This window comes from Sinocyclocheilus anshuiensis, unplaced genomic scaffold (genome assembly GCF_001515605.1).
Source record: "Sinocyclocheilus anshuiensis isolate Anshui unplaced genomic scaffold, SAMN03320099.WGS_v1.1 scaffold281, whole genome shotgun sequence".
NCBI lineage: Eukaryota > Metazoa > Chordata > Actinopteri > Cypriniformes > Cyprinidae > Sinocyclocheilus > Sinocyclocheilus anshuiensis.
Window position 1 is genome coordinate 30620 of NW_015540849.1, and position 24324 is coordinate 54943.

At 36.7% G+C, this 24324-nt stretch overlaps 3 protein-coding genes across 6 annotated transcripts in view; all 3 read right to left on the reverse strand.

Moving 5' to 3' along the window:
* Positions 1-65: 65 nt before the first annotated feature.
* Positions 66-11250, reverse strand: LOC107687654 (long-chain-fatty-acid--CoA ligase 4-like). The gene is made up of 15 exons (XM_016485064.1): positions 11094-11250; positions 8946-9179; positions 8670-8841; positions 6367-6476; positions 6133-6274; positions 5885-6035; positions 5076-5199; positions 4900-4971; positions 4667-4806; positions 4001-4170; positions 3838-3912; positions 3531-3725; positions 3315-3429; positions 1675-1832; positions 66-1371 (listed from the first exon to the last, which is right to left on the reverse strand). The coding sequence occupies exons 2-15, from the start codon at positions 9174-9176 to the stop codon at positions 1214-1216; spliced, it is 2013 nt and encodes a 670-aa protein (XP_016340550.1). The 5' UTR covers positions 9177-9179; positions 11094-11250; the 3' UTR covers positions 66-1213.
* Positions 11251-12385: 1135 nt separating this feature from the next.
* On the reverse strand, positions 12386-16405 carry LOC107687694 (protein CWC15 homolog). Its single transcript, XM_016485139.1, has 4 exons — positions 16196-16405; positions 15337-15538; positions 13179-13324; positions 12386-12676 (listed from the first exon to the last, which is right to left on the reverse strand). Exons 2-4 carry the CDS (start codon positions 15526-15528, stop codon positions 12547-12549), a joined length of 468 nt encoding a protein of 155 aa, XP_016340625.1. The 5' UTR covers positions 15529-15538; positions 16196-16405; the 3' UTR covers positions 12386-12546.
* Positions 16406-16996: 591 nt separating this feature from the next.
* The window catches only part of LOC107687655 (protein FAM76B-like), a 10055-nt gene continuing 2727 nt past the window's right edge, over positions 16997-24324 (reverse strand). For 2 of the 4 annotated variants that reach the window (XM_016485067.1, XM_016485065.1), the window contains exons 3-11: positions 23504-23568; positions 23369-23423; positions 23121-23276; positions 21565-21746; positions 21380-21430; positions 21171-21233; positions 20927-21062; positions 19234-19335; positions 17783-18267 (exon numbers count right to left, since the gene is read on the reverse strand). In XM_016485067.1, coding sequence (XP_016340553.1) covers positions 18178-18267; positions 19234-19335; positions 20927-21062; positions 21171-21233; positions 21380-21430; positions 21565-21746; positions 23121-23276; positions 23369-23423; positions 23504-23568 — 900 coding nt within the window. In that variant the 3' untranslated portion in view covers positions 17783-18177. Of the gene's footprint in view, positions 17761-17781; positions 18268-19233; positions 19336-20926; positions 21063-21170; positions 21234-21379; positions 21431-21564; positions 21747-23120; positions 23277-23368; positions 23424-23503; positions 23569-24324 lie in introns of those variants that run through there. The other 2 variants (XM_016485066.1, XM_016485068.1) reach the window with 2 other exon arrangements.

Sequence of the window (24324 nt, forward strand, 5' to 3'; positions counted from 1 at the left end):
CTGAAATGTGCTAACAAGCAAGAGAATGCAAGAAGTGTCAAAACTCTGAAATGATGGTGGACAGAGAAGGAAAAAGGATTTGTTTATATAGAAAATGAGTGGTATCAGAATAAAGCCCAGTCAGAAAAAAATGTAACAGTTCACAGGTATAGAGCTTAAATACAAGTAAAAAACGTATAAAACATTTGAAATATCTCAAACAACTAAAACGAAGCACAGACATAACAAAACAAAAAAAAAAACCAGAAAAACAATTACAGGATGTTTGGTTTGTTTATGCAAATAATAAATGTATGTTGAAATGTATGATGAAAACAGTTTATGCTGAGGAATGGTGATATAGTTTTTAAAAATTAAACTATGCAGTATAATATATTGCATAACAGGAAAAATATAACTTCCCAGTTTCATCTCCAATGCACTTTACACATTATGTATTGCCTTTAACCCATTCATCTGTGTATGCGCACCTGAGCAACCAAAGATACAAATGTACAAACATCATAAAAAATTCTTCCCTTTCATGTCAATGGTATACATAAAAATAATTTCCCATACATATGTAAACTTAAAGTCATCCCACATTATATTCTGTAGTTTACACAGTTCCCAGCTTTATTTCTGCTGATCGTAAGTGACCGTTAACACTCTTGCCATCAGAAATCAGCTGGGTGACTCACACTAAACAAAACTGCATAAGCTTTTCTTTAATGGACTCTAACAAACAATTAAGCAAACAAACAAAAACGCCAAGCAACTAAAAATTTGATATTTACCAATTGCATCCCAAAAACGCTTTCAAGTAAAAGTGGCAAATTTTGAACATTTAAAAAATATTTGACATAGATATGCTTCAAGGCACCTTTATAAGTAATATATATATATATATATATATATATAAAACAGCAATGCATACATCTTTTACTGCCATTATATAAATCTATTCCTCACAGTACTTACTCACAGAGGAAGTAATGACCATTTACATCCAGCAGGGGGAAGAATGGTGTTTCTACTGAGAACAGCAGGATTGGCAGTGACTTTATATATGGATGAATCCCAATTGGAAGACTTTTATTAATGTCTAGTGTATGGAGTAAGACAGGATCATAATAAAACTGCATTTTGATGCAATACTATGATTAGGGGGATAGTAATCTACAAAGCATAGTACACCAACTGGGAATCAGCCTAGATAAATGTTGCATGTCCATCATTTAGCCCCATATAACCTCTCAATGTCCTTTATATAATGATTTTTCAGCTCTTTTCTCTTTAGTTTGAAGGCATCCGTCACCAGCCCTGTTTCTGGAGTCCAAGCCTCAGAACTTAAACAGATCTTCTGTGGAACCTCAAACCTTTCCAGTTTACCTACAGTACCACACACACACACACACACACACACAATTAATTTATATACAGTTTATACACATAGACACACACACAAAAAATAAATGCCTTTGCTATTTTCTCACAGTATCAAACACACAAATCTCTGTAGTTACAATAGACACTGTTTAAAGGGAAACTCGGTCACCAAACAGACAGTCCCCCCCCCAAAAAGTGTGGAAAAAAAACCCACTGAAAGCATTACACACTTCCACTTTCTGCAGCATATACTTAAGTAACCAAACATCATTGAGAAGTTAGTATAACATTAAAAAATGTGCTTACTTGTGACTGCAATTTCTTTGATGACTTTTACTACTTCCTCCTCCATCTTGGTGTGGTTACAAAGCTCCTCCCACTCGCCCTCTATCCCGTTCTTTTTTGCCAGCTCGATCATTTGCTTCTGATTGGGCACCACAAAGCTGATCAAGTAGTTCTGATCACTGATCGGAAATAGTACAAGGACATATTAGTGTTGAACTGACGGCATGTGTTTATTCTGCATTATGGTGTCTTGGAGCCTGCATGACAAGTTTAGGTTGTATCAATACACATATTAATGTAGCCTAGTGGTTTGCTAAAAACACAAGATTAAGAACGAGTTTTGTGGCTCTATCTGTTTGCTTTAAAGCCATGGATAAGCAATTGTAACAGTTTATATCAATACACTTCTGTTCAAAAGATCGGGTTGCTAGAGTGAATCTTAGTTCTAGCACTTTGTGTTTTTTTTTTTTTTCACTTAAATTTTATTGTATCATATTGAATTGTATCACTTTCATTGTTTTGCTAACCCACAATTTATTTATTTGATTGATTGTATTAAGTTGATCTTGTCTTTTGTTCTGTTTTGGTTTCCTCTTTGTAATATTGTCCTAAAACTCAAAGTTTAAAACAAAAAAGATTATGTTGGTAAGATTTTTGAAAAAAAGTGTCTTATGTTCACTAAGGTTGCATTTATATGCTCAAAAACACTCCCAAAACAGTAATATTGTAAAATTACAATTTAAACTAATTGTTTTCTTTTTTAATATGTTTTAAATTGTAATTTATTCCTGTTATGGAAATGCTGAATTTTCAGCAGCCATTACTCCCGTCTTCAGTGTCACATGATCCTTCGGAAATCATTCTAATGATTTGGTATAATGATTCCTATTATTACCAACGCTGCTGCTTAATATTTTTTGTGGAAACTGTAATCAATTTTTCATGGTTCTTTGATGAATAGAAAGTTGAAAAGTTACAATCTTTTGTAACATTACAAATATCTTTACTTGCATATGTGTCCCTGAACCACAAAGCCAGTCATAAGGGCCAATTTTGTGAAATTGATATTTCTGCATCATATGAAAGCTGAATAAATAAGCTTTCCATTGATGTATGGTTTGTTAGGATAGGACAATATTTGGCCGAGATACAACTATACAGATTGAAAATCTGGAATCTGAGGGTGCAAAAAAATCTAAATATTGAGAAAATCGCCTTTAAAGGTGTCCAAATGAAGTTCTTAGCAAAGCATTTTACTAATCAAAAATTAAGTTTAGATATATTTACAGTAGGAAATTTACAAAATATCTTCATGGAACATGATCTTTTACATTATCCTAATGATTTTTGCCATAAAAGAAAAATCAATAATTTTGACCCATACAATGTATTGTTGGCTATTGCTACAAATATACCCGTTTTGATAGCATCATACATGCCACTTGTTATCAGATTAATAGCTGTGTATATGGACAGTTGCACACACACATGTGTGCAGCCCACACATAATGTTATCAAATCAATCAGTATGAACACCTATGACCAACAAAACTGGGACATGGCGATTTTCAGTGCTAAAATTCCAGTCACATGTAAATTGACACTTTATTCAGGTTAATCTCTGGATACAGAATATTGTGGGATATAAAGTTGTGGTGTACCTGCTGGCATAGACGCAGATGTTATCAATGAGGGGGCTGTTTTTCAGGGCAGATTCTACCTTCCCCAAAGACACATATTCACCTGCCTGCAGCTTTACCAGGTCCTTCTTACGATCTGAGAACAGGAAGTGGAGGATTGGCATGTTATGTTTGACAGAACAGCAGACGTCTCTCTGACGTAACTCTCCTTTGTTAGGTGATTCAGAACTTACTCACCCACAATCTGCAAACAACCGTCTGGATGAACTTGCCCGACATCTCCAGTACAAAACCAGCGCTGCCCTGCCTCATCCACCCAGAAGTTGTCATTTTCTCCCTCCCCCTCACTCCCAAAGTATCCCATGGCAACATTCGGTCCACCAACCAGAATCTCTCCTCGTGGGTGTGGCTTGTCCTGACTGGTGTATCCACCTGATGATGAAAGAGAGAGGTCGGTTGAAAGTTAGGAATGTAAAGTGAACCTGAGAACCCTCAATTCCTGTTGTTGTTTGCACATGTGTGTGTGTGTGTGTGTGTGTCTTACCCTCAGGCCAGTCTCGCAGTTTTATTTCAGAGCAAATGAGAGGAGCTCCAACTCGTCCTGTACTGTAATCAGAAACTGCAAACACACACAAACACAAGTTTGAACATGTCGGCACAGGAATCCAGTCATTTTAACATGCAGGAAAAAATGTTTTTGCACTAACATTCTGAGATAGTTCCCGCTCCACACGTCTCTGTAAGGCCGTAACCCACAGCGACAGGGCAGAAACACACATTCATAAATCTCTGTGTGGAAGCAGACAGTGGAGCCCCTCCGCTCAACATCAGACGTACACACCCTCCCAGCAGCAAATTCACACGCTTGAAAAACAACCTGAAACACACAATCATATCATCTCAAACAACAAGATCTTGAAGACAGAGACCATTTCGTATAGGCAAAATCTGCCATTGCAGCACTGCATATAGGCAACATTTTATCACTCTTACCCAAGTGAAAAATTTTGAATTCACAACACAATTTAGCACACAAATGTATTTGTAAAATAAGTCACGCAAAGTTTAGAAATGTAACTATTTAACCTTTTAAAATACTGTAATACATATTTATATCAAAGTATATTTTCAATATAACAATATATATATATATATATAGATATATATATATATATCTGGCCAAAAAAAGTCGCCATTTGGATTAAAATAATCAAATAATGATGATGAGTCTAGACTTGGAACAGTATTGCAGTAATTAATATGTTTCTGGTATGTTATATGTTTTGCAATAATTCTTTTAACCCTAACTGATGCAGCTTTTTATTTCTTTAACAACTAGATAGATAGATACCCATCATGTTTAACTGACTCACATGTTACACACCGCAGAATCGGCTCCTTGTGACACCTTCTGCAGCTTATAGTTGTATCCCACTTTAAACAGAGTCCTCTGAACCACTGACATCTCTCTCAACTTCCCATTAACGTTCTTGCAGATACGATCCATGATCTCCTAGACACACCAACAGATACACATACACAAATATTGAGTAAAAAGAGGGGAACAAAAATAAAACACTCAAAGTTTTTCATTTTTAAAACTCACCGGTACTGCCGCTATCAGGGTGGGTTTAAGCACAGAGCAATCTCCCTTACCACCGATCTTTATTTTACTGGACTGCATAGACAAGTGCACAGGTCAAGCACAGAGGAGATGATATAATAGAGGAACAGAGTATGTGTGTATGTATGTTTGTGTTTGTGTGTGTGTGTGTGTGTTACCTGGTCCGTGAGTGTGTGTGGGGATGAGTATCCGAGCCTGCAGCCATATGACACACAGGATATTTCTGCTGTCAGCTCCAGCACATGAGCCAGAGGGAGATAAGCTATATAAGTGTCCTGGGACCTGTACATACACAGCGATGTTGTTATTGTTAACTAAAACTAAAACTACTCAAACTTATTTTTGTTAACTGAAATCAAATATAAATATTAGTTGATAAACTTTAAAAAAAAAAAAAACATAAAAAAATAAATGTAGAAATGTTGAATTTTTTTTGAAGTGATGCCTTGGAAACAGCTGAAATAAATAAGTTGAAGTACTAAAATTACTCAAATTAAAATGGATATAAAAATAAATAAAGCTAAATAGAAATGTTTAAAGAAAAAAATATAAAAATGACCAAAAAAAACATCATTATTAAAACTTAAACTAAAATTTAAACTGAAAATATAAACATTAAAGCTAACTCAAAAACATGAATGAATACCAAAATAGTATATAAATAACCCTCACACAAAAATAAAGATTTAAGATTAGTTTGAAAGATTAGACACTAACTTATATTCATTTTTACATGCATTTATTCGTCAGTTGTTAGTTTTCCATAATTTGTGTAATTTTACACCCACGTCTCTGTTGTTCCCTGTATTTGCTTCACCACACACTCCTACTCCAGTTTTACCCTACTGATGCATTATGTCTTAACCAGACGTGACATGATTTAAGCTGGAAGTAATTTGTTTGTCCGTAGTGTACGGATAAACATGCAAATTATTGAACTGGTGTTGGTGTTATTACTGTTGCTCACCCCAGGCCCGGGATCCGCTGGCACTGCCCAGCCATTCCTGCAATCAGATTACTGTGTTGCATCTTCACTCCTTTAGGCTTCCCTGTAGACCCACTGGTGTACATCACCACTGCGAGATCAGATGCAGTCGGCTTCTCATACTCTTTGCTTACTGAAAGAGAGAGAGACACACAAGGAGAGAGCATGTATATCAGCTTATGAATCAATTCAGTTTGGTTGTATAAATAATTGTTTTGCATGTTACTCACAGTTCTCTGGCTTTGCCCCAAGCTCCATTACTTCCTGCATGCTGTGCATGTCGAGAGACTGTGGGTAATCAGCATGACATACTTCACCACTGCCTGCATAGATAACATGCTGCAACCCTGACTGCACTGCACTCAAAACGTTCTGAGAAAGAGAGAAAGAGTAATATAACACAAACTTTTAGCCAGACCACCCTGATAAGCAGGTCACACTTGCATGTCTGTGGCTTTGTGTACCTTCAGTTTGGTCCGCAGCAGTTCTGTGCTTGTAATGAGATGAGTGGCTCCACACTGATTCAGCCCATAAGCTACAGCATCTTCACCCAGAGTTGCATACAGCGTTACCACTGCACACACACACACACGCACAATTGTGCTCATAAGTTCAGATAATCTTTGCAGGATCTGCGAGGTTTGCATATATAGTTTAAATATAAAAATAACAAAATGAAAGGTTCGGTATGTAATATTGACAAAATATTGTAAAAAAAAAAACAAAAAAAAACTTACAGGTAGTACAACAAATCAGGGTTGGCCTGGCATGGATATTACTTTTATACAAGAGTTATACAAGTTATCACTATGTAACATTTACTTTAGGCAAAATGTTGCTAGTTGCTTTGCCTGTTTTTGTACCGATTACGAAAATAGTTCCAAACAAAGCCAAAGCAAAATTAATTGTTGGCATGCAGTGAAATACAGCCATTCCAGAAACATTTTATTTCATGTATTTACATTTTTTTCTGAAGCATATTTTATTAATCTGGAACCTGATTCTTGTGTAGGGTACGATCCATTCTTTTAGGAACTGAGAATATCAAACACAGGCTATCTTGTTCTGTACGGTTCTTGCAAAAAGACTTGTTTAGATACGTAAGTTGGACTCTGTCTCCACCTTTGAGATGTGGGTCAGAGAACTGAGAAATATGCTGTATTTATTTTAAAGGACAAATTATCTATTTTATTAAGATCTGGAAACAAATAAGGTTACATCTATGAGAAGACTGAGATGTTTAGAGGATATTATCAACATATGCTTCAGGACTCATGCCTCCTATAATTACAGTTTATGTCTTTATTTTAATTTTAATTCTTGTCGTTCATCATGAGAAGTGACTATGTATTTTTTACTTTGTTGCTCATGTATGCTTTCTGTTTAGTGTTGAAGAAACCTTCTACAATTATTGTATAAGAATATATAGAGTGGGGTGTTATAATAGGATAAGAAGCAAGTATCAGAGTTGGTATTGCCGAAATTGTATAATGAATACTTCAGCCTGGCATGGTTATTCCATAAGTGGTACCTCACATGTATGTTTTCTTTAAGAAAAATGAGCCTGAATGAGTCCGTGTTGTTAAAACAAATTGGTTGAATGAATGATTCACTACCTCACTGATAAAAACAGTAATTTGTTTAACTCCAGAGTGAATTAGTGTTTTTGAATGAATCGTTCAGTTAGTGACTGAATATCTCACTCATAAACCACCTACTGTGTTTGTTTAGTGATGTAACTGGCAGAAAGTTTGAGTAACTGAAAAATCCCCACCACTAATATCCACCTTATTTTCCAATGCAGAAGTAAGCTATTTCCTGTGAATGTACGAGAGTTCTGATTCCAATTAACCTCTATAGGTGAATAACTAATAACAAAACTCTTTATGTACAGCTAAATTGACTGGAAATAGGCTATGTAAACCAAAGGTTACATAAATTCAGCTGTGAAATAACTATGGAGCAGAACAAAAAAACATTTATATGACTGTATGATTTAGATTTAAACGTGTTTAGAGTTAAAGGTATAGTTCACCCAAAAATGAAAATTCTGTCATTATCTACTCACCCTCATGTCGTTCTAAACCCGTAAGACCTCCGTTCATCTTTGGAACACAAATTAAGATATTTTTTATGAATTCTGAGAGCTCTCTGACCCTCCCATAGATAGAAATGTAATTACCACGATCAAGATCCAGTAACCACAAAAAAAATAAAATAAAAAAACGACTTTATTATTTATTCAACAATTCGTCTCCTCCGCGTCACCCTGGTGCCATTTTGGAGAGGATCCACTGAACATAAACAGCGTACGCTATTCTGTCAGCTGCGTCACGTGGATACGTTGTTTTCGTTCAAATCAAAGCGTAAACAACGTTGAAAACACAGCTGACACAGAATAGCGTACGCTGTTTACGTTCAGTGGATACTCTCCAAAATGGCACCAGGGTGACGCGGAGGAGACAAATTGTTGAATAAAATCGTTATTTTTGTTTTCTTTGCATACAAAAATATTCTCGTAGCTTCGTAAAAATTACGGTTGAACCACTGATGTCACATGGATTATTTTACCGATCTCCTTGCTACATTTCTGGACCTTGATCTTGGTAATTACAGAGCTCTCAGAATTCATCAAAAATATCTTAATTTGTGTTCCGAAGATGAACGGAGGTCTTTCAGGTTTAGAACAACATGAGGGTGAGTAATTAATGACAGATTTTCATTTTTGGGTGAACTAACCCTTTAAAGTAAAGTGTGATTGCATTACATGGGAAGTTGCGTCTGAAGCAGGCCTGTGCTGTGATCATCCATTCTGCCCGTGTCTCACAAAAGATGGCAATGGTATTACACTGGCCCAAAGCTGCCAGACCACTGCCAAAAGATTCCACTGCTTGACTGACCTCTTCATAGGTCATCCAGCTGTAGTCCCCCAGGACCAACTACAAACAAAAACACATATGTTTCTATATCAACTGTCACTAATATTTTTGACTGTTTCCAACTGATTGAACTGATACCGAATCAAATCGGTGAATGAATTTACCTTCTTAAAGATCTTCCCATTGGGTTGTTTTTCTTCTTCTTCACTAAGGACCTCTCTGGTGCCCAGACAGGGTGCCTTACTAAATCTCTTCACAGCATGTACAAAAAGTTTGTCCAGCGTGTCCACGCCTTCAAAGTCCTGTGTAACGAGAGCATCTGCGCTTTCTACTGCCCGATACGGCCCTTCTGGACGTCCACTTATACTCCGTGCTCTCTCACACTGCGGCAACATGACCTGCACACAGACCAACATATTTCCATATGAATCAACTTACAAGAGTGCTGAAATAGTAACAACACATGGTCAAAAACTTCAATCCTCTCTTTGTATCGCACACCCAGAACTAGACTGAAACCACTCTGGGACACTCAGAACGAGACACAGAAAAACAGGTATCCAATATACATGACTGATAATATGTGGCTATTATTAAATGTGGATAGAGCAGAAGGGAGAAAAAGGAAGAGTAAGTAAGATTTAGACATGCGTGTGATTGAATGGCTGATTAAGGAACTACTTCACCACAAACCTACCACTAACGTTCAAGAAACCCTGAAGAAACACCCGTGTTTGTGGTCAACTAAAGGCAGGGAACCAACAGACTCGATATTTATTCTGTGCAACACACACACACACCCACACGTAAAGACATAAGATCAAACTGAAGTGGATGTGTAGGCGGTTTCCCTGGCACAATTATCAAGGCTTTTCTTTTGTGTTATATTAAAAAGACTTTAATCTGCACTAATAGCACTGAAAAAAAAGGACTGGAAAAAAACCCCCACCAAAACCAGTTTCAGAAGCATCACTTGCATGATCTGCTGGCTGCAAAAGAACAGATCATATCAACATACACAGACACACATGCTGCTCCAGCTTAAGTTACAGCAGCACTATCCAGGAAGGCTGCTGTTTCAAAACTGATGACATCACAGTTTGGAGGGATTTGAACTGCATGTTCAGGAAGTCAGATGACCCACTTAAACATTTGGAAAAACTGTTCAACTGTCAAACAAACACACATCCTGTATATCTTGATATCACTTTCATCTGGCATGATATGTAGCCCTCATGCATATCATGCAATAAATGGACTGAAAGGGAAAGTAAAGACTTGTAACATTGTTACAAATGCATATTTCAAATAAATGTGGTTCTTTTGAACTTTCTATTAATCTTGAAAAAAAAAAGTTTCCACAAACAAATATTGAGCAGCACAAGAATTCTGAATATTTACAATAAGATGTTTCTTGAGCATTAAATCAGTATATCAGAAAGATTTATGAAGGATCATGTGACAAGACTGGAGTAATGGCTGCTGAAAATTCAGTTTTGCATAACAGGAATAAATTACATATTAAAATATATTAAAGTAGAAAACAGTCAGACCACCGTAGTATATGCTGTTGTATATATAAAGGTCTAACAATAGGGTTTTGCCTGTTAGCATTAATTTGCATTATTAACATGAACTAACAATGAACACAACACGTCTACAGCATATCTGAATGTTCATTTTAACATTTACACATCGTTAAAATCAAAAGTTGCTTCTGTTTACATTAGTTATTGCACTGTGAACTAATATGAAGAGCTATATTTTCAACATGAATACACTGTAACAAATGCAGTATATATATATATATATTTACTGCTTATTGTTAGTTCATGTTACACATACTATATATGAAGAGAACTATTAAGCTTTATAAATCAAAAGTAAATAAAAAACTTTAATAAAAGTTATTATTAAACATAATACCTTATATTACTTTTTAACTGATTAAAAAAGGGTTAAAGTTAAAAAAAAAAGTATAATGTATTTAAAAATACTCAATCTGGAAAAAAAAAATTTAATAAAATCTTCCATCAAACCCTTAAAAAGAAGTATAACCACAATGATCCACATATTCAGATATATTCTCACACACTGAAAATCTTTATCTACATTAATTTCTATAATTGTTTACATTAGTTTAAACATCTCATGCCTACTCCCTCTCTCAACACTCCACTTCAAAAACATCATCTGCAGACTAACAATATAACATTACTGTAAACAACCAAAAAAGAAAACCATCATCATTCAGTCAAACTTGAAACCTGAGGCAAAAGAATTTTAAAGTGCACGGGAAGCTGAAATCTTACCTTCAAATAAACACTGTGCACAGCAGTTCTTCTTTTCCTTTCTCAGACAGATGGTCAACTGCAACAAGAGGTTTGGGCTTCCCTTTTCTCACTCTCTGTCTCCGTCTCTCTTGGCTGATTGGATGTCTTTTGTACAGTCATAGTTCTAGTGAACCTCATTTAGAGCCCACCCGCTGGCCTCAGCCAATCAGAAGACAGTTCTGAGGAGGAAGTTCTGAGGTTACTTCTGAGTTTTTAGAAGGAATATTAGGAGGTGTTTCCTTTATACTTACTCATAGTCTTCTTGACAAACAGTTGTTCCTTTACCTCACTTACACAATCAGACACGTCAGAGCTAAGCACTTTCTCAAACTTTAAAGAACACATCGTTCTATTAGTCAAACACCCACTCGGCTGATGCACATTTACTGTTGAGGGAAAGAAATTTCAAGAATGTGAACAATCACTCAAGACTAGCTGTGGGTCATTGGTCATGAATCACAGTTGCCAACTCAGAACAGGTCTGACCTGGAAATGTGCCTTAGGTGTAGCGGTTCATTCACTTTGACCACATTAATACATCACTGACTGATGTAGCTTCATGTGGTCTGCTAACGTAGCCCTCTCCATGCCTACCACAAGCTTTAGCTCGGTAAAGGACCGTTTATTTGCTATCAGGACATCTAAAGGCATCCACAGCTGGTTTTCTTTCCAAGCAAACAGTTGGGACTACTAATTTTAGACAAACTGTCCATAGACATCCACAGTACTGATTCTATATACAGTCTTTCAAAGAAATTCAGGCCAAACAGAAGAGGATGGGTTTCCTCTTTCAGCCTTGGTTTCTCACAAGGTATATTTGTTACATTAATGGAGTTTTTCTATGAAACTCTTGCCGTTTTCTTGCTCGCTGGGGGTTTAGGCGTGTTACTTTGTACGGTTGCTTTGAGACAATCACTACTGTTAAAAGTCCTAAATATGTTAAGAATAGAAAATCAAATTACAGAAGGGAGCAGAATAGAAAGCCCCCTTGTGAAAAGACGCAGGTCAGGTTGGCCAGATCTGCTCTACTGATTCAGAGCGGGTCTGCTTCAGTAACTCAAGAAGAAGAAAATAAAAAAGGTTTGACCTGACCTGAAAGTATGGAAACGTCTGAACATGTAAATGTAATCAGGACAAACAGGGCAATTCTGACTAAAAGTAAAAATAAGAAGATAAAGATAAAGATAACAGACACAAACTTGCAGGATAAGTGAATGTTATAAAGCACGACTTAAGACAACTGGATCATATACAGTAGAAAGAGAAATGAATGAGCATTCCATTTTATTTTATTGGTACACTTCTTTTACAGACCCACTACTGAAGGGCCGCACATAAAGATTAAAAAGACAAAATGAGCACATATGATATTTGCTAAAACGAAAAAAATATTTTAAACAAACTGCTGAAATACAGTTCTATAACAAGACAATTATTTAACATATTTCTCCATGAATTTCTTATGGAATTCAGAGCGCAGGGTGTCATTAATGAAGCGTTTCTCTTTACGTGATTCATCCACTCCTTTAGCGCAGTTTTTAAACACGACATCATCGTCCCACCTGCCAAAAACAGAATGTGAAATTGGGTTTGAATGTTGTCAATAGCATATTATTGAGCTCTCTCGGTTTTAACGAATTTGCGATTATTGAGGAACCCTGCTTTAATTCATTCAAGTTACATATATTTTGTTCTATTTGTGTTTAAGTTATTTATAATAAGAGAAGTTTACCGTTAAGTGCACTGATGTCAGACTCATTTTGAATAATGAAGGCCTCCTGGAGCCGTGTGGAGTACTTTTAATAGCCTTCTAATGGCCTTCAAAATCAAAACCTCATTCACTGCCATTATAAAGCTCGGAAGAGCCAGGATGTTTTTTTTATATAACTCTGATTGTATACGTCTGAAAGAAGAATATTCATATTCACCTAGGATGGCTTGAGGGTGAGTAAATCATGGGGTAATTTTCATTTTTGGGTGAACTATGCAACTAAGAGTAACTTATGAAAGAAGACAGAAAACCAAATAATCTTGTGTTACTTATTTTTACCACCATTAAATTACCTTCTCTTCACACTGAATGCATTCTGGCTCTGTGTTTTTTGTTGTTGCTGTTGCTGCTGCTGCTGGCCAGCCAGATTGAGCAGTGGATTCCCGCTCAGAATGTTCTCCATACGTATCCTCTCCTCCTCTGCTTTCTGTTCCCTTTCCTTAATTACACGCACACCAAAAAAAACACACTTCCCATTCGTGTGTACACTGTATACTGTACTGTTATATAGCCTCACAAAGAATATTGGCCGATATATCGATCTTTTTTTACTCTCTAATATCGGTATCGGCTCCAAAAAATATATATCGGTCGGACTCAAGATTTTTGGCCCATATTTAACATAAATGGTTCATACAGAACTATTTTCAGCTTTATATTTGATATATATTACAGTCATCTATAAATATTTAGATTTTTTCAGGGGTTTGTTTTCATTGATATTCTTGAAGTTATATAAACATACGAGTGAGCATACAGAGACCTTAAAATAAAAAATAATAATTAAAAAAAAAATGCTTACACAATTTCTAGTTTTATATAACCCACTCCTTTGTGCATCACTGCCATCCTGCTATAAATAAAGCAAGAGCATGGATGCACATGAATTAATAGAGATCTACTTGCTCAAAATGTGGCTTTCCTTATAGTAGTACCTCTAATATTAAGGCCTAATGTCCAATTTAGCCTCTGCGGTGGCGGAAAAACCATGACACGAAATGGGCTGATGGCATAATATGGCTGTGTGCATTGTCCTATTTATCAAGTTCAAGAGTACATAAAAAAAGACTGGTTTTGTAAAAAAAAGTGTTCAAAATGTGGCTTAGGGCAGTATGTCATGTTTCAAGACCTAAGGTCTCTTTAAAGCATATTCTGTGGTGGCCAAAAAACCACACCGCGAAATGGGCTGATGGCACAATAGGTTCAGTATGCATTGTCCTATATGCTAAGTGTAATGGTTTCTCGTGCGCACATAAAAGTCTGTATATTTTTTATTTTTGCATAGGTCCTTGAGGCTATGAAATATGGTGCTAAGAATATCGTATTACATAATATATTGTAATCTCTATGAGTTAAGTCTATTTATTATCAAAGCACTTGTCAGTAATACAGTTAAAATGGGGAATATGTGTGAACGATTGCATTGCAGGGCTACAGTGCTCCTAGTAAAAATAGTTAGTCTGGAGCCCTGCCTAAAAGTATGCAAACTTGTCACCCAAATGTTTGAACTACTCCTTTAAAAGCAAAGGCATTATACAAATTCTGTCCTAATAATTGATTGATTGCCAAAGAGATTTTGTAAAGAACAGCAACTTGACCTGTATTTGATCTTGGTGTGTCCTGGCAGGTCTCTGCTGGAGTACTGTTTAGACAAAGCACTCAGATCACCCTCTCCTTTGCCCCGTCCTCCTCTTGCGGGCTCAAACGTTGGCCTTGCTGCTGTGGTCATCTTCGGTTACCTGAAACGAATGCGTTGTAACCATAGACTGTAGGTTGTAACACAGACACACACACACACACACACACACACACACACACACACACACACACACACACACAAATGCCTCATGTCTGATAGAGCAAAGGTTCAGGGATGTTTCACCTGTTATGAAGCTTTCACATGAATACATGAATGGGCTGATGGCATAATATGGCTGTGTGCATTGTCCTATTTATCAAGTTCAAGAGTACATAAAAAAAGACTGGTTTTGTAAAAAAAAGTGTTCAAAATGTGGCTTAGGGCAGTATGTCATGTTTCAAGACCTAAGGTCTCTTTAAAGCATATTCTGTGGTGGCCAAAAAACCACACCGCGAAATGGGCTGATGGCACAATAGGTTCAGTATGCATTGTCCTATATGCTAAGTGTAATGGTTTCTCGTGTGCACATAAAAGTCTGTATATTTTTTATTTTTGCATAGGTCCTTGAGGCTATGAAATATGGTGCTAAGAATATCGTATTACATAATATATTGTAATCTCTATGAGTTAAGTCTATTTATTATCAAAGCACTTGTCAGTAATACAGTTAAAATGGGGAATATGTGTGAACGATTGCATTGCAGGGCTACAGTGCTCCTAGTAAAAATAGTTAGTCTGGAGCCCTGCCTAAAAGTATGCAAACTTGTCACCCAAATGTTTGAACTACTCCTTTAAAAGCAAAGGCATTATACAAATTCTGTCCTAATAATTGATTGATTGCCAAAGAGATTTTGTAAAGAACAGCAACTTGACCTGTATTTGATCTTGGTGTGTCCTGGCAGGTCTCTGCTGGAGTACTGTTTAGACAAAGCACTCAGATCACCCTCTCCTTTGCCCCGTCCTCCTCTTGCGGGCTCAAACGTTGGCCTTGCTGCTGTGGTCATCTTCGGTTACCTGAAACGAATGCGTTGTAACCATAGACTGTAGGTTGTAACACAGACACACACACACACACACACACACACACACACACACACACACACACACACACACAAATGCCTCATGTCTGATAGAGCAAAGGTTCAGGGATGTTTCACCTGTTATGAAGCTTTCACATGAATACATGACATGTTTCGATTACAGCTGTAATACTCAACAATTCTATTTAGATATAGAGTACTGTTGTTTATTTGTTTACAGCAAAAAGATAAACTTTTATTTGTTTGGTTATTTAATGTCTTTGTTCATCTTCCTTTTGGCGTTAGAAGGTTTACGTGGAAATAAAAAATAATGTTTGTAATCCTCAATTTATCAATTGTGACAATGCACTGATATGCTATTTTAAAAAGGATAGATGTAGATTATCCATGTTTTCTGTTACTAGTAAGTGTTAAATTCTTCATAAGTCGTCGAGTGATTTAAAAGTCAATTCCCTTTTAATTGTTTAGTCTAACAAATTCTCTAAAAACAAGGAAGGTGGGAATATTGTAATGAATGTGACAGGAAAGGTCTAATGACTTTTAATGTCTGTAATGTTGTCTGTTTGTATTGTTACGTTTTCAATAAATACATGCTTGCTTTACGTTACTTGTTACATTATTTTAAACTCACCTGCAGCAGGACGATATGAATCCAACTCTATGCTTCCAAACTTATCAACGAGACCACACGAATTCAAAGCACTAACACCGAAAAACGAAATAAATTAAGCTAGTTTTTGGCTAACGTTACCAGACGCGCATATATTGTCACGTGTGTAGGGGGATTACGGTGGCGGCAGCGGGACAAACGCGAAAGCAAATACGCCGCGGTCTACAAGAGACCGCTGACATGATAAAATGCAGTTTCAGTTATATTATCTAATCACCACAAGAATAAATATAAAGTACAAACTTGTGTAAATGCATAGAAAATGAGGAATCAAAGACCAACGATTTTTATTTTTGTTGCGCAGACCAGTCTTGGACCTACACTGACACCTAGCAGCTTGGATGCAAATGTTTCCCGTTAGTGATGCCATTGTAGAAAATGCGCTCTTCACAGTAAGTCATTATCAATTTATTCCATGTGAATAACAGGAATTCTACCAATATAAACAAAATATTCGTTGGTCATGTGATCTCATGTAGGATGTCGGCCCCCATAAGGCGACCCGCTGTATGTTTACATAAAAAAAAAGAAACCACAAATGGTCAACATGGACTTTTATCAGCATTTTTATTCGGGCTTCAAGTTTTGTTGTCCTTAGAATTCCAATAACCCATAAAATGAGTGAAATTGAAAATTCATATAAACTAAAAGCAAGAGTACATTTGAAGAGGCATTTAAAAAACTAATGAAAATGCAAAGCTATAATAACCTTACACACATCCCACTACTTTCAGTACATCAGTAAGGAGGACAGACACAAACTGAGGTTTTACTAGCTTTAATATTCCTGAAACGTCTGTGTTGCAGAAAAAAAAAAGTACAAAAGTGTCTGACAGTAAAAATATGAGAATGCATGGGGGGGGGAGGGACATAGAGCCCTCACTCAATAAAACAGCATTGTCTCATACAGGCCTGCAAAATTCATCTCTGAAATATCACTAATACAAAGCCAAACAGAGTAATTAATTAATATACAAAACCACACAGTTGACCAGGCAGTAAGACATGCAGTAATACAGTCTTTCCATGAGTGAGAGAGAAAGAGAGCGCAAAAGAGAAGCGAGCGTGAGAGAGAGAGAGAGAGAGGGAGAGAGAGAGAGATGAATTTAGCATCTATAAAAACTGTTCAGCATATCTGACACGATCAATTCATAACATTTCCATACATTTGTTGACAGCTCTTCATGAATCAGTTTTCAGAAGTTCTGAAACGTTTTGCATATGAGATCTGAGGCTGGGTTCAGCCAGGGCTCCTGTAATGGCTCTATACAGTTATGTCGGTTTTGTAAATACATGTGATTACTAAAACCGCTGAAAACAGCTAAAGAAAATAAAACAATTATAATAATATATTGAGATTTTTGCATATGTGACATCATCGGAATAATAAAACACAACACACAGATAATCTGTGAGCAATGGAGGGTGAAGCTTCCTCACAGTAATGACGCATTGGGGCAAGGGGTCATTGTTATGGCATGAGGTCATTGCTATGGTAACAGCAGTGAACTGCTACTGCGGTCAAACTTAGGGAGAGAGAGAGAGATGAATTTAGCATCTATAAAAACTGTTCAGCATATCTGACACGATCAATTCATAACATTTCCATACATTTGTTGACAGCTCTTCTGCTTCCATTCAATCAGTTTTCAGAAGTTCTGAAACGTTTTGCATATGAGATCTGAGGCTGGGTTCAGCCAGGGCTCCTGTAATGGCTCTATACAGTTATGTCGGTTTTGTAAATACATGTGATTACTAAAACCGCTGAAAACAGCTAAAGAAAATAAAACAATTATAATAATATATTGAGATTTTTGCATATGTGACATCATCGGAATAATAAAACACAACACACAGATAATCTGTGAGCAATGGAGGGTGAAGCTTCCTCACAGTAATGACGCATTGGGGCAAGGGGTCATTGTTATGGCATGAGGTCATTGCTATGGTAACAGCAGTGAACTGCTACTGCGGTCAAACTTCTTGCCTTTCGAGAGTGCAGCCACTTGTTTCATCAGTTCTCTGTTCTTCGCCTGAGAGACGAACACAAACAAAACCACAGCTGGTGAAAAATATGAACACTACAGTTTAAAAGTTCACACACAGTAAGAATTGTTTTAAAAAGAAATATCTACTAAATACTGCAAGGATGCATGAAATTGATCAAGGTTGAATGGATACATTTCAAACAAATGCTAACTTTCTATTCATCAAAGAACCAAAAAGTATTATGGCTTCCACAAACACATTAAGCAGCATAGCCATTTATAAAATGTTTCTTAAGCAGCAAATCAGCATATTAGAATGATTTCTGGAGGAGGTTGTGATACTAAAGGCTAAAGTAATGATGCTGAAAATTCAGCTCTGCCATCACAGGAATAAATTACATGTTAAAATTAAAAAGTTATTTAAAATAATATTATACGTAATATTTCACACTATTAGTAGGCCAATTGTACTGTATATTTGATAAATGCAGCCTTAGTGAGCATAGGAGACTTCCTTCAAAAACACCAAAAACTAATCTTACCAACCCCAAACTTAAAGGGATAGTTCACACAAAAATGAAAATTCTGTCATTAATTACTCACCCTCGTGTTGTTCCAAACCTGTAAGACCTTCGTTCATCTTTGAAACACAAATTAAGATATTTTGAATGAAATCCGAAAGCTTTCTGACCCTCTGCGCACAGTAAAAAGTATTCTCGTAGCTTCATAAAATTATAGTTGAACCACTGATCTCTCGTGGACTATTTTACTGATGTCTTTACTACATTTCTGGGTCTGGGAACACTTCAGTTGTGTTGCTGTCTATGAAATGTCAGAGCTCTCAGATTTTATAAAAAATATCTTAATTTGTTTTTCAAAGATGAACGGAGGTCTTACGGGTTTGGAACGTAATAAAGGTTGAGTAATTAATGACAGAATTTTCATTTTTGGGTGAACTATCCCTATAAGAATAATAACTTCTCAAAGTGCAAAGTGTACTGTGTAAGTGACCTGTTGTTGCTCCATGGCCTCTTTGTGTGCTTTCTCCATGTTGTTCATCTTCACCCGCATATTTGACTCCTGATACTGAAAGTCTGCCTTCAGCTCCGTCAGCTGAAACAGTAAACAAACTTATGAAATAATCTTTTCAAAATATTCAAGAACAGAAGCCATTTTTCCAAAGTTGTGTGCTGTGATATCATCTATGTCAATGAACCGGTTTCCCTTGTGTTTCATTACCAAACAAACCAACACAGAAACATATGAACAACTATAAAAAGCCTCTAAAGGAGGGCTCCAGACTATTTTTACTAGGAGCACTGTAGCCCCTAACTGAAAATGTTTAGGAGCACAAGCAGAAAATTTAGGGGCACACCTTAAATCAGCCCGCAATGCAATCGTTCACATATTTCCCCCATTTTAACTGTATTACTGACAAGTGCTTTGATAATAAATAGACTTAACTATTTTACATTTAAGATTACAATGTGCAGTATTTTTTAATTTCAGAGAGATATGACAAATATATATATGATAAAATTACTATGGTTTTGCATTAATAAGTGCAGTTACTAATAATATTACATGTTAATTTCTTGTTTATTTCATGTTTATACACATTTGACAGTAAAGCACCAAGCTTGAGTTGGGAAGCTTACAAAGTGATTATTTGTGATTTAGTCGCAAATTGAATAAAAGTTTGTTTCTCAAAGCACTTTGTGACGTTTTTTACTTCATACACAAAAAAAAGAGTGAAACTCTGACAAAATCTAATTTCTTGAGGATTTGATATTTTATAATAGTGATTTTATAATTTCAAAATATAAAGAAAAAAGTATAAATGAATGTCTAATAAGCCAATAAGTGCTCCTCTGCTGGCATCTACAGGTTATAATGGTGATTTGATGTATTTTTTATATAAGTGTTTGTTCACCACCACAGTATATTTTGGTCATCCCATTGAAAATAACATTCAAATTGGATCATTTAGGAGCTTTAAAGTGCTGGAAACAGTTGTGTGAAATGCTTGTAATCATTGAAAATTGCTTGAATTTCTCTCTCAAAAGGCTGTACAAACCCTGAAATGAATAATGTAATAACATTCGACTATTTCTGCCATAACACCATGGTTATAGACAGCGTTACTACGTCAGCGCTGTCTGATCTGTTTATAGCAGATTTCTGTGCAGAATTTGAATGCTTCTCATTAAATCTCGCAGCAACCATTATTCATTCTGCGGCGAATTCAAACGCTTCTCACTGGATGTCGCAGCACTGTGCAGTAACAGTGTCGCGAAATCAACTTTGGTTCCCGAGTAAAGCTGTTCTGAGCTCGGACCAGTTTGTTTGTGTCACGGTCCACGCTGTGCATCTCAAATGAGTAGCGGGATTTTGTTACGCTTTTGTTTCGTTTGCCGTTTATGTTTATGTGATGTGGGCGGCTGGCTGATCAGACAACAGGATGGTGCTCAGAGATACAAGTCTATTTGAATATGTTAATGAACACTTATGCATCCATCAATCTTTGTACTATTTCCTGGTATCTGATTTCAGAGTTTTTCCTTTCTGAAAATATGAGGACTGTTTGCGTCACATGATTCTGATTCAGTGAGTCATACTTGTAGCCCGAAAGAGCTGTAGCTGCAAAATGGGAACATTTCATGTGCAAGCGGCACCAAAGCCAGGAAGTAACATCAGAAGTTACCTTCCTGTCTTTCTCAAGGATGGTCTGGTCTCTCTGCTGGAGCATGCGCTTCAATGACATCACTTCCTCTTTCAGCTGACTAATCAAGATAAAGTTATCCGTGCCTCCAGAATCCATTGACTGAGTGATTGAACTACTGGAGGGAAAAAAAGAAATGTGTTTAACATTTAAGGAGAGAATGCGACAGCCTGCCTGGAAGGCCAGAGACAGACAGATAGAGACGATTACAGTGAGAAGTAATTACCTGTCTCCATTGGATGGCTTTGTCTCTAGTTTGGGTTTTTTCTTTGGCGTTTCCTTCTGAATGCTGCACAAGAGAAACGAATTCAATACATCTCAACACAATCTCACAGCATGCAAAATAACACACTGATCATCTTAAATATTAAACTGTAGTCGAATACAAACTGCATGCCTCCAGTTACTATGTATGTAAAAAAAGACACATCTCACCTCTGCTTCCACAGTCCCTGATCTTGCTCTGGACTTAAAGTACCACTTATTCTGTAACACACATACACAGGACAGCATTTTTGCAAGGATTTCCAATAAACAAGTTTGTATTCTTGTGACTGGATGCTGATGCACGGTGATGCTTGTTTGTATGTGTATTATATTATTATTATTATATTGCTTACTTGTGATGCGAACTTCCATGTCTGTGGTGCTGATGATTATGATGGTGTCTCTGATGTTCCTTCTCGCTGAGGGAAGAGGAGTTAGAGTGGGAAGAGCCAAGGCCTTTCCGCTGCTCTTTTGTTTTCTGTAGAACACGACGATATGACAGTGTGCAGAGCCAACACAAGAGCTTCCCATCCACCTGGAGAAAAATAGAATTGACATCTGCATTAAGTGTGCTCAGTCTTATTTTAGTACTGTTTATATAATATTATAGCATTTCATATTTTGAATGTTTGAACTTTTTTTTTTTAACTCTTTTCTCTTATTTCATCAAATTAATTATTCAGTTTTCATATTCATTTTAGTTAAACATTTTTTTAGTAATTTTGCAGTGCTTGTATAATTTTATTTATCTTAATTTGAATAAATCTTAATTTATTTTTATTTCAGTTTTAGTACTTCACCATTTCCAAGGCAACATTTCTTTTTTCATGTTTTAATTGAACGTGTATTTTAGTGTTAAAGTATAATATAATAGTAGTATAATAGTGTTAGTTAGAAATAACACTGCAGGTGCTCTCGCACATGCTGTACACTTGGTTTGCATTTTGTGATGATGCATAAACTTAAACTCTGACATTAGAGAATTAATATTTGTTAACCGTATGTAAAGGGATAGTTCATCCAAAAACAAAAACTCTGTCATCATTTACTCATCCTCAAGTTGTTCCAAACCTGTAGGAGTTTCTTTCTTCTGTTGAACACAAAAGAAAATATTTTGAGAATGCTGGTAAACTGTTGCGGTAGCCATTGACTTCCATAGTGTGGAAAAAAATAAATGGCAATTGTTTGGTTACCAACATTCTTCAAAATATCTTCTTTTGTTTGGAATAACTTTCGGTTGTGTAAATGACAATTTAAATTTTTATCCCTGTTTATTTTAGATTTTCAGCACTGTCATTTTCATTTCTCCTATTATAACTGTAAATCAAAACTAAGAATAGTGCTTAAAGAAAAAAACAGTGCTATCTTGGTTGCTTGCATAAAGTCAAAACTGAAGCTGTGGGCTGCAATCAAACTCAAGATATGAGTGTACTATCCACATGGATCTTTGAAAGGTGAAGTGAATCACCAAATGGATTTGCAAAATTAATGAATGATGTTTTCAAACAGGTTGACCTTTAAAAAAATATTACACCACCTCAAAGATAAAATGGCAACCGTTTCCATGTATATGCATCACAAAGTCCACCACACACTGCTGATAATAAATGTGTAAAGCTGCCTGATCAGTTATTAGTGGGAGGAGTGGGCTTTAATGATTCAGCTCTGGGTTGTGCTTGTGCCTAAACCAACAGCAGTTTTGTGCAACATGTCCGGTAATTAATGCCAGACATGATTGAGCACTTGACGCTGAACAGAGATCTATAAGCTCATGCTTTCAATGTGCTGAAATCTGGAAACAGTGACTGTCCAATCTGTCAGAGCGGAGTGAATCACACACATGCAGCGTGAGAGAACACAGCCAGTGTGTGTGGATGAGTAATAAGGACATGCATGTGCGATTGGTCACCTTTCTCCTTCCCTCGTCCTTCCTGTCGAAGGCACACTGCTGCTTGCACTGTTCGCAGGTCTGTGGAGGGCCGTACTTCTTCTCAGAGTTGGTGCAGCGCTGACATTTGGTCCCAATGAATGCAGCAATAATGTTACAGTACTGACATGGCTTCGGCTGGGGAAAAAAAAAGGAGAAAAAGATATGTTAGTGCACACATCTGCGGGATTTCCAGTCATTTAAACATATACACTCTCAAGTGAACTTACCGTCCCAAACTGTTTGACATTCTGTGCGCATTTCTTACAGATAGTGTTGGTTTTGCTGAAAAAAGTAAAGTTTTTCATTAGCACAGAAATGGAGAAAGAATAATTTTCCCCAGCCTGGTTGTGTGACTGTCTTACCTCTCCTGCTGAAACTCTGACCTGCAGAAGGTGCATTTCACTATAGGGTGCGCGATCCGACACTCCTGCAAGGAAAAAAACAATCAATGGTACAGGTACGCTATAAACTTTAAATGTGCTTTAAAATTCTTCAAGGCCGATGTTTAGATGTTTATTAATTTGGCCACCACTGTACACGGAACAAGTATTTTCACCAGCTAAAAAATGGTTAAGTCATGTTTTCACTGTAGTGTTTCAGTAGGACATATCAGTTTACATTTCCAAACGTTCATTTTGCCATTAATTGTAATAATCCAGTGAGATTTTTAAACAGACTAAATCCAGAAGAACTGTGGCAATGTCTCCAAGATTGTGTCTCTAATGGCGCTTTTCCACTGCATGGTACGGCACGGTACGGTTCACTTTTGGGGGGTTTTCCACTGGGTACAGTACCTGGTACTTTTTTTAGTACCACCTCGGTTGAGGTTCCAAGTGAACCGTACCGTTACCAAAACGTGACGTGTAAACTCTGGCCACGAATTGGCCAGAGAGAATCGTCACTACCTGCGTCACTGAACTTGCGACACAAACACAACAGAACCACTAGATTTAAATCAGCACAGCCAGCAAAGGATCGAACGCAACTGTTTTGAACCAAAAAGTGGCTGTTTCGTTGTCTGTTGAGGAAGTACAGACGTTCCTCTTGTTGATAGCAGAGGAGCGGATCCAGCGAGAGCTTGATGGGGCGACGCGGAATGAAAACGTTTTTCAGGAGTCGCGGCAATAGAGGAGGCGCAACTATAACGACATGTGAATAATCCCGCCCACTCTAAAGCGATACT

Excerpts from the sequence above, each read along its gene's own strand:
- LOC107687654 (XM_016485064.1), bottom strand. The coding sequence starts at position 9,176 with ATGTTGCCGCAGTGTGAGAGAGCACGGAGTATAAGTGGACGTCCAGAA. Across the intron at positions 8,842-8,945 it reads ATGGGAAGATCTTTAAGAAG|TTGGTCCTGGGGGACTACAG; the intron begins GTAAATTCATTC and ends TTTTGTTTGTAG. Across the intron at positions 3,913-4,000 it reads AGCGGGAACTATCTCAGAAT|TTTCTGATTACAGTACAGGA; the intron begins GTTAGTGCAAAA and ends GTGTGTTTGCAG.
- LOC107687694 (XM_016485139.1), bottom strand. The coding sequence starts at position 15,528 with ATGACCACAGCAGCAAGGCCAACGTTTGAGCCCGCAAGAGGAGGACGG. Across the intron at positions 13,325-15,336 it reads CAATTATTAGGACAGAATTT|GAAAGGGAACAGAAAGCAGA; the intron begins GTATAATGCCTT and ends CGTGTAATTAAG. Across the intron at positions 12,677-13,178 it reads GCATTCAGTGTGAAGAGAAG|GTGGGACGATGATGTCGTGT; the intron begins GTAATTTAATGG and ends TGTTTTTGGCAG.